Consider the following 10655-nt stretch of genomic DNA (forward strand, 5'->3'; position numbering starts at 1 on the left):
AACGAACTAGCAGATCATGTTGCTTTTGGAATAATCCACCAATTTTTTAAAATTAAACACTATCTAAAGATTTGCATCGAAACGTTTTTTTTTGTAGTGATTTTAATCACTGTCAGATATCATAATACTTGATCCAACTATGCCACGTCACCTCAGTGCCACGACCCCCCGTGCTGGGTTTTTTTTCTATCATATTATCAAATCAAAAATAGTGGTTCCCATTTAAAAAAAATTATAAATAAACATTTTTATCATTGAAGGGAAAAAAAAATATTTAATTTCATATTATTATAGAGTTTTATAAACTTAATAATTTTTCTTTTTACAAAAATTTTAAATTCTGAGAAAATAAGTGTCTTACCACATTTCAATCACTCTGTATAATTTCAAGACCCTTATGCTAGCAAAAGAATTTATATTCTACTAAAAATAACTAAAATTTTTCAAAAATCACACTCAATAAAAGTAAAACTAGACACTCAAATCAGCAACAATAAATAATTACACAAACTACTTACGATCTTCTGGCTGGCCAATTCTTCCCAGTGCTAAATAATAAAAACTATAGATAATACAATGTAAAAAGATCACAACAGTCATATTTTCTCAACGATTTAACATATCGGTTGATTCATAACGTTACCTAATGGTTATCAATCGTGATATAGATAGCCGCCGTTATTGGCGGGATTCAGTATCATTGACAACGTTATGACTAGTATCTAATTCAACCTCAAAAAATATATAGTTTAAAAAACACGCTTTTAAAGCACATCGAACTAAAAAGTTAAAAATATTTTTTTAAATTTGTTTAAAATAACTATGAACAAAAAATACTAGTATTTTTTGTTCATAATTATTTTAAACATATTTTAAAAATAAATATAGTTAAAAAAAACTAAAAAAACACGCTTTTAATGCACATTGAACTAAAAAGTTAAAAATAATTTTTAAATTTTTAGTTCGATGTACTTTAAAAGCGTGTATTTTTAGTTTTTTTTAACTATATTTATTTTTTACTTTTTAGTTTCATTTGTTATGAAAGGTTGATTTTTAGTTTTTATAAAGTATATTTTTTTTTACATAAATAGCTCGGTATTTATGTTTTTGGTTAAAATATTGTTAAGGACAGGGGCACTAAATATTATAGTGCATACTCGAACCGGCTAAAAGCACTTAATATTAATATTTAAGTATATATATATATAATAATGAAACTTATGTACGGAAATGTATCCTACACGAGGTAAAGCTGTTTTTTATAGGCCTAGGATTTGTCCCGTATCATCATTTTTCGTCACAACCTCCACGTGCCGGGAGTGGATAATTTGCGTGCCTACAGCTTTCCATGGTGTGGTAGCCGTTTCTCAAACTCCCTCACCGGAATCGAACCCTGATTCCCTGTTACCCGTTACAACGTAAGTAATAATACAAACGATTTTATGGGACCCGGTTGTTAAATGATATATCGAACGCGTTGATATAGAGTGTATTGTATACTACTTGTCAATCTCTAGCTATATACTAATTGCTGTATATTGTTGCAATTTTATGTGTATCAGCGGCGGCGCCTCACGCGCAATGAGAGAAACAACTGGTGAATCTACTTGTTTTATATTAAAAAAAAATAATTAACGAAGTGGAAATCTACAATTGTTGCGCTATTGACAATTTATTATAACCGGGTGGGGAATTCACTGCTGTCGAACTGTGTGATTGAAGTAACTCGGAGAAGAGGGAACGTGAAGAAAACCTAGCTGGTTTATTTGAAAAAAAAATTTAAAAGAACTAATATAAGCGTGTTAATAAAACATAAGGGTGATAAAATCAAGTCAGAAAATTGTCTTCTTAACTTGATCCAATGTAAGACCTGTTAAGATCCTTACTGGGGAAACAGTTGACACTACTTACGTCATAAAAATGTGGTCGTCACTGGTTTTGAGGATAGAGACCCGTGGGCTGTTTATTAATGAGCAACAACAGGTTATTTCAACGAAAAATAAAACAAACCGAATAGATGAACATAATAATAAAATAATCTTCGCATAATATCGCGGCACTTTCGCTGGCATCGACGACGCGTTGTCCGGCGTGTTCCTCGGACGTCAACAGGTTAGCANCGTGTTCCTCGGGCATCAACAGGTTAGCAACGTTGATGGCGACGGTGCGCGAGTGCGGATCGAATCGTAGACGTTGTCACTTTGACAACGGGAAGAAGATTACGATATAATTTGCGGCGGGATGTCGTCGGGTGTGCGGCGCTTGCTGGACTTTGCACCGCGGCGTATAACGCGAGGTGTTGGCCAGTCAAATACTCATAATAGGGCGACTGCTGATAAAGGTGGCACGAGTCGTGGGGCATTGTGTATAACGAAACGACGCGGGGCCGTATCAATCACAATAAAAATTTGTTATATATATTTATATATATACATAATTGATGACACGCGCGCGTCTACGGGTTGGAAAATATTGTTGTCTACGAGAGGTGAGCGAGGTGGGGCGAATGCGTTACGACAGTATAGTCTCAAGGTCATACACGACGAGATACGTGACATAATAACACGTGCCGCGTGGAGTTACAAACTTACAAACGACAAACAACAAACATACATAAGAAACTAATAAAATATATAGTTTAAAAAAACACGCTTTTAAAGCACTTCGAACTAAAAATTTAAAAATAATTTTTATAATAAGCTTAAAACAATAATGTACGAAAAGTACTAGTATTAGGTCAGCATATTTCAAACATCAAAGAGTTCACCGCATAGTAATGATTATTGTCGTATGAATCTTATCATCGGATGCCAGACGTTTAGGTAATCATATTTCCAACGTCAAAGATGTTACAATATATTAATGGTCACTGTCGTATGCATTTTATAAGAAAAATGGCAATGTTGTCTTTTTTCACGCCTAAATACTATGGCATCTTACACGTACAACTATTGTACTGTGCAGAAGAGAAAAAAAACGTTGTAGTATATCAATATATATATTTACAGATGTGTACACGTATATGCATATATTTTTTAGAAAAAATACAATTTCTTATTACATTATATTACATTAAAAAACAATGTTTTAAAACTACTTATATACATGTATATTTACAAAAAATATTTTCAATTCTTGACAATATTTTTCTTACAAAGATAATAACTTAAAACTATAGGTCTTCCGGTGGTGGTATAGCATCATTCCCATGGGCCAACGTGTCGATTCTGTTGTCGAGCGTGTAGCGCTTATCATCGAATTGGTTAGATGCGTCCACGTGCACCAATAAATCGGGGCTATCAGCTAAATCCTAGTAGAAGTCGCCTACTCTGAGCAGGTATATGAAGGAGTCTGAGAAAAATTAAAAAATATATAAATATAATAAAAAATATTTCTACTAAATAATTTCTCCATTTTAAAATATTTCTATTTTGTATGGTTGTACTCACCAGTATCCATGTAAACCAATTCGATTGCGTTGCCATAATGTGGTTTCAATACGTCGTAGAAGTACTTGTACATTAGCGTCTTGCTAATGTCAAGCACTGCTAAACCGACGTATATTGGTTTGATAAACTTGACCATCTTTGTGTCCATTATGACAGCGTACAACCTTTCACCGTATTTGATACAGTCGCTGAAGGTTGGTTGGTTTACGAGCTTGCTTAGACGTTCGGGACTGGAGATTAGCTAAATTCGGATGCGTTTCCGCATGTTCTCCATTGTTTTCCCTATAAAATGTAAAAAATTATCGAATAACCCACTTTAGCATTGAGCATGCACTTACCAAAGACGGCATTATTCATTAGTTTGAAAAATGCTATTTCAAAAGCATTTGCCGCCTTTTTCCGCATTTCAGTGTTCAACTCAATGTATGGTTTCAACCAAGCACTTTGTTGAAACTCTAAAACGCGGTGCACCTGCAGTACAAATATTTATATTAGTATCATCGCTTATAGTTTATAGGTTAATTATACATACTTTATCGACTTGCAGTCCGTGTGCGATTGCCTGTTAACATTAAATGTTTTTAAACCACCGCTCAACTATTGCGCGTTTATATATGTACGTATAGATTACTTACAGTCTTGATACACGATCCATGAGTCTGGTTTTGACGGATCGTAATCGAGTGTCTTAGGATTGTTGGCCTTTGGATAGTGCTTGACGGCCTGCACTAGCCCACCACGAATGCCCTGTTCCACCATCAGTAGCATATCGTAGTCGTTCAAGAGCTCCAATTCATCCTGGTGTATTTCAACATACAATCGAAGCTAAAACCGGGTGCAGTGTAATAATTCGCCGGATCCAAATTGTATGTTGAAGTACAGATGTCGCGAAGGTATCAAACACGTCAGCCAACAACAACACGTCGATCTTAAGATATAGGTCGCTGTACTCACCGAGAGTTGAGCAGCCGAAACGGTTCCACACCTCTGTGGCATGTCTATAGTCGTCGTCATCGATATTAGACTCACTCAACTGACTATAGAAAGCGTTCTGAGGTGGTAGTTCCGTTTCGTCCAATTTAAACCAACTATCAGTGTACTAGTATTACTGTACAGGTATACGACCTTACGCGTCACCAACGGCATGTCTTCCGGGCGGAACACCTTTGCCGTATCCCGGAATTTAACGAAGTCGGGCGTCATTAGGTTACCGGCCAAGGTGGATAGGGCCATGAACCGGAAGGTATCGACAAACCGTATGGAGAAGTTATTGGTCACGTGTTTTGTGACCGAAATATACTTCTCCTCGGAATTCGGTATGACCGAAATCCTTTGATCGTCGTACCTCAATTCAGTGACTATGAAATGCGCGCCGTAACCTGAAAGATTGTGCAAGAAGCACGACACAAAGTTGACCGTCTTCACTTTCAGGTTACATGCATAGCACAACGTCTGTCTGATTCGGCCCGATAAATGGCAATGGTCTGCGATTTTGGGGTATGAATCCTTGAATTCCGTGCGGCACAAGTCGCATACCACTTTCTCCCCGTGCCTGCGCACATCATCGACAGACATTCGGATAGGAACGATGGTTTTGCGCAAAAATTTAGAAATGTTGCGCGTCACTTCAGTTACAGCCATCACAAATGCCTTGGCGACCTCTTCGCGATCCTCGGACCCACGGTATATCACCGGTAATTGTGGTATACCATAGCGTTCGAGGAGCTCGGAGGGCACATCGTCCGATGTTTTCACCATGAACCCGTAGCTCATGGGATGGTGGGTGTGCACAGTCCTAGTATAGGCACCCATACGATCGTCTGTTAACCGTTGCGTCTTTACCCACGCGTTAAAAGTGACCTTACTACCCTCTGCCGGCATAACAGGTAAAATTGGTTTATTTTTGTCGCATATCAACTTGTGTTGCTCCAACGCTTGTTGATCCCGAAGAATATGGTTTTTAGGCATATCATCAAAACTGGTGAAACAACGTTTATAAGTGTATATGTGGCCATGATGTTGAGTGTTTTGGCTGCGCACGAGCCTCGAAAAATCGGAAATGTACGCGAAATTATACTTGTCAGAGTCACCGATGTACAACAGGTCAAAATGATTCTGTTGCTCTAAGTCGGCGACTCTTAGAGGATACACCAACCACTTCATCTTAACGTCATCTCGTTCCAAGCCGTACACGTTGACAGACACGTTAGGGTTTCGTCGCTCAAATATTTAAATTTGGGACACAGGTGTGGGGAACGTCAACCCCGTGAAATCATACCTGTGTTCCTCGTTAAAATATTTTTCATTAACGCGATATTTATTACTCCCGCTAACATGTCTTGCCAAAATGGACCACTTGAAACAAGACTGATTGATATTCTGTGGGTTGATGATTGCTTTTCTTTGATTAATCTCTGGTGGGACAGGAATATATGATGAGCCGACGAGAGGCGTATACTTGTATACGCTGAGCATAAGGCCGTCGATATGCATTAGCGTGAATCCGCTACCCCTAACCGAGTACGCGTTTTCCTCGGCAAACATAACTTCAAAATCTTCATCGACCGCACACCCGATATCCGTATCAATGCCCTAGCCCGTGTCTTGAAGGCACGGTCTTCGGACGGTGCTTCTGATCGCGGTATATGGTATGAGGCCTCCAATTTGAGATTATACTTGATCGGACGATTACCTACAATGTCAGCGAGTCTGGCCACCAGCTCGGGTTTAACGACGCGCAGAAAATCTCGATAGCTCGCGAAATTTTCCACGTTCTTCCGGTAAAACAAAACGGCTCCCCACTCCATGCGGAATCAATCTCGGTGAAATCACTGGTATCTGTCAATTGCATTCGTAACCGTTTCGACCTAACCGCGCTGTTGTTGGCCCTACTACGCTTAGCCGCCTGATGTGACGAAACAAATGTGGCGGAAGTAGCTTTAATCAAAAATGAAATAAATTATTTATTTATTGGAAAAAAAAAAATAAAAATACTAGGGGTGGTAAAATTAAAGAGATATTCAAATGTTAATAATTGTAAAAATCTACATACCTGTTACAGAAGACGTTTCTTGGTTCATGATTTTTTATTTGCGCGTGTAAAATATTAAAATAATAAATTATTGTTTTCAAATAATCAACTGTGTGTTAACATCAATTAAACACGTATGTGACAGGATACAGAGCGTTTAACCGGTTATATAATAAAATAACAAAATGCGTAGGCGTGAAAAAAGACAACGTTGCCATTTTTCTCATAAAATGCATACGACAGTGACCATTAATATATTATAACATCTTTGGAAATATGCTGACCTAAGCGTCTGGCATCCGATGATAAGATTCATACGACATTACCGTACAGTGATCTCTTTGATGTATGAAATATGCTAACCTAAGCGTCTGGTAAACGATGATAGCANCGTACAGTGATCTCTTTGATGTATGAAATATGCTAACCTAAGCGTCTGGTAAACGATGATAGCAATTTTTCTCATAAAACGCATAGGCGTAAAAAGACAACATTGCTATTTTTCTCATAAAATGCATACGACAGTGACCATTAATATATTGTAACATCTTTGATGTTTGAAATGTGCTGACCTAAGCGTTTGGTAACCGATGATAACATTCTTAGAAATTATAATGTCATAACGACAGACGTTGTCATTATTTCATAAAATGCTGACGCCTATGAGCGTTATAATATAGTAATACATTTGATGTGTGAAATATGATTACCTAAACGTCTGGTAACCAATGATAAAATACATAGAAAATGATAGCTTTGATAAAATGCAAACGGCAATTATTCTCATAAAATCCTGACACCAATGAACGTTTTAATATAGTAATACCTTTGTTGTTGGAAATATGCTTAGCTATGCGTCTGATAACCGATGATAAAATTTTTAAATTTTTAAACACCCCCACCTAAATCACCTAATACCCCCTCCAACATAAAGCCACGCCATCTCCTTACGACATCTATGATAAGACCATGCCTCTCCTTACCTCATCATTGATAAGACCTCGCCTTCTCCTTACCCCTACCCTCATATGACCACGCCTATCCCTACCCTATCATTGATAAGACCACGCCTTCTCCTTACTCCCAGCATCGAGAAACCACGCCCATTGTATGACCTTGATCACGGTCATTACCCCCACCATCGAGTAACCACGTCCTCTGTATGACACGCCCCTCCCCCGACAACGACAACTCATCAGTTTAATGGGTGAGGTGGGGGGGTCTCGAATTTCCAATATTACCCTACTAAGCGTGTTAATTATTTTTAACTTTTTAGTTCAAAGTGCTTTAAAAGTGTGTTTTTTTAGTTTTTTTAAGCTATATTTATTTTTCACTTTTATTTTCATGTTATGATAGTAGTTACTATCAATAACTTGGAGGTTAAGGGTAATGGGAAATCAGAGTTCAATTCTGGAGAGGGAGTCAGAGAAACGGCTACAACATCCAAGGAAAGCAGCAGGCGCGTAACTTACTCAATCACAGAATGTGAAGGTAGTGAAAAAATGACGATACGGAAATCATCCCTCGTAATCAGAATGAATACTTTATATCTCTTAATTAGAATAAAGCGTGATAATATATAAATTTTAGTATTTTATTGCTTACCAAATAAAGAACCCATACCAAAATATATACCTAAACATAATATAGTAGCTACGATTATTTTAAATATATTCAATTAATGCAGGGTAAACAAATTTATGATAAAAATATATAAAATGTATTTTAAATTAATTATGTTTTATTCAAATAAACTGTTTAGTCTTACCTTACTGAATTTGTGATATATATGCAATTTAATTAGAATCAAATTTATAAACAATTACACTTTGATAGTACGTTCATGATTCAAAATAAAAGAGTTATATATTAAATTAAAATATATTGTAAGTGGGTCTAGTTTTTTAGGATCACTAAAAATCAATTATGATAAAGATATATAAAGAATTTATCTTAATTAATAATATTTTATTCAAATAAACTGTTTAGTCTTATCTTACTGAATGGTAGTAATTTATTGCTTACCTCCTCCTAAGACAAGAGGACCAGAATTTATACCTAAACATAGTAGATTAGATTTTTTATTTATTTTTTTCTATAATATAAAATTTAAGATTTAATTATGTTATTAACTGATATTAATACATTGAAATTATAATATATTTTATTGTTAAATGTTTAAACTATTAAATATTAATTTTCTTATAATTTCTTATATTTGATATTAAACGTTAATACGTTTAAATGTAATATATAGACCTATATCACGAATCAAAAGTAATTCCAACACTCAACACAAACTTTTTCTATTTTTCTTTTATTAATTTTTGAGTTACAATAATTACTAAAACATTAAAAATTGATTTTTTTTTTTATTATTTCTTATGTTTAAAATTAAAATTTAATACAGGTCAATATAAAATATAAACAAAAATAACTCTTTCTCCAAATTATACCTTATATAAACTATGCGAGTTATCCAACTCATAAAAAATAATAATTATATAAATTAATTAAAATGAAATTACATAGTATTCACATCGAAATCGATATATATTTATAATGTATTGAGAAACAAACTTAAAATAAATTATTCCTTGACAATACATTTATTTTTCTAATGAAAATGGTAATATATTAAATAAGATATGTTGTCGATGGATTTAAACATTTAGGATGACTTGAAATCAATTATGATACTAATATATTAAAAAATTTTTCTTAATAAATTATTTTATTATTCAAATGAAATTTTTAGTCTAATCTTAATTCATGTTAGTAATTTATTGCTTACTTTNTTAAATGTAATATATAGACCTATATCACGAATCAAAAGTAATTCCAACACTCAACACAAACTTTTTCTATTTTTCTTTTATTAATTTTTGAGTTACAATAATTACTAAAACATTAAAAATTGATTTTTTTTTTTATTATTTCTTATGTTTAAAATTAAAATTTAATACAGGTCAATATAAAATATAAACAAAAATAACTCTTTCTCCAAATTATACCTTATATAAACTATGCGAGTTATCCAACTCATAAAAAATAATAATTATATAAATTAATTAAAATGAAATTACATAGTATTCACATCGAAATCGATATATATTTATAATGTATTGAGAAACAAACTTAAAATAAATTATTCCTTGACAATACATTTATTTTTCTAATGAAAATGGTAATATATTAAATAAGATATGTTGTCGATGGATTTAAACATTTAGGATGACTTGAAATCAATTATGATACTAATATATTAAAAAATTTTTCTTAATAAATTATTTTATTATTCAAATGAAATTTTTAGTCTAATCTTAATTCATGTTAGTAATTTATTGCTTACTTTCTGTTGAAGTATTAGCCAAAGAATTTACACCTAAACATAGCAGATTAGTTCTTTTATCCAATCTTTTTAGTAGTATTCAAATTAAAGAATAAATTATATTATATCTGATACTAATGCATTAAAATTTTATATATTGACACTTTTATATATATCTTAAATCGAGTGTATGTAATATAATTTATTATGAATATTAAAAATGAATCATAAATGATATATTATTATTATCATAATTAATGTGAAACTGAATGCTAATACGTGTAAATGTAAAATATATAAAATTATAATAATTTATCTGAATTAAACTATATAGACTATATGAGTTAACTAACTCATAAATATAATACATAATCTATTTAAAAATAAAAAAAAGTACTTAGTATTTTACACCAATGTTGAGATATATAATTGCAACACATAAGTGATAAATATGAAATGTAAATAGAATCAAATATAAAAAAAAATTATTCTTTGATAGTACGTTCACGTTTCTAAAGAAAAGAATAATATATTAAATTAGGATTTATTGTAAATGGGTATCGATATTTAGGATCACTAAGAATCAGTTACACTAATAGTATATAAAAGATATTATCTTAATATATTATGTTATTTTGAATATTAACTTTTTAATCATATCTTACTGAATGGTAGTTATTTATTGCTTACCTGCTGGAGTATTAGGACCGAACCTTAGACCTAAACACAGTAGATTAGTATTTATATCGAATTTGTGATATACATGCAATTTAATTAGAATCAAATTTATAAACAATTACACTTTGATAGTACGTTCATGATTCAAAATAAAAGAGTTATATAT

General features: G+C 33.1%; 2 protein-coding genes across 3 annotated transcripts in view; one reads left to right on the top strand and one right to left on the bottom strand.

Annotated features, from left to right (window-relative positions):
* LOC126894757 (uncharacterized) overlaps nt 1–10655 on the top strand; it is a 239303-nt gene that overhangs the window by 72005 nt on the left and 156643 nt on the right. The gene's annotated exons all lie outside the window — the stretch shown is intronic.
* Nucleotides 3008–8069, bottom strand: LOC126908167 (uncharacterized). Of its 2 annotated transcripts, none has more exons than XR_007704729.1 (7): nt 6909–8069; nt 6502–6843; nt 4085–4274; nt 3982–4011; nt 3788–3920; nt 3450–3731; nt 3008–3351 (listed from the first exon to the last, which is right to left on the bottom strand). XR_007704729.1 is itself a non-coding variant. In XM_050690084.1 (7 exons), the coding sequence occupies exon 3, from the start codon at nt 5610–5612 to the stop codon at nt 4479–4481; it is 1134 nt and encodes a 377-aa protein (XP_050546041.1). In that variant the 5' UTR covers nt 5613–6386; nt 6502–6843; nt 6909–8069; the 3' UTR covers nt 3008–3351; nt 3450–3731; nt 3788–3920; nt 3982–4011; nt 4085–4478. The 2 variants fall into 2 exon arrangements, 1 of the variants encoding a protein (XP_050546041.1); XM_050690084.1 differs by having other exon boundaries at nt 4085–6386.

Source organism: Daktulosphaira vitifoliae, unplaced genomic scaffold, assembly GCF_025091365.1.
Source record: "Daktulosphaira vitifoliae isolate Bord-2020 unplaced genomic scaffold, ASM2509136v1 Scaffold_1, whole genome shotgun sequence".
Lineage (NCBI taxonomy): Eukaryota > Metazoa > Arthropoda > Insecta > Hemiptera > Phylloxeridae > Daktulosphaira > Daktulosphaira vitifoliae.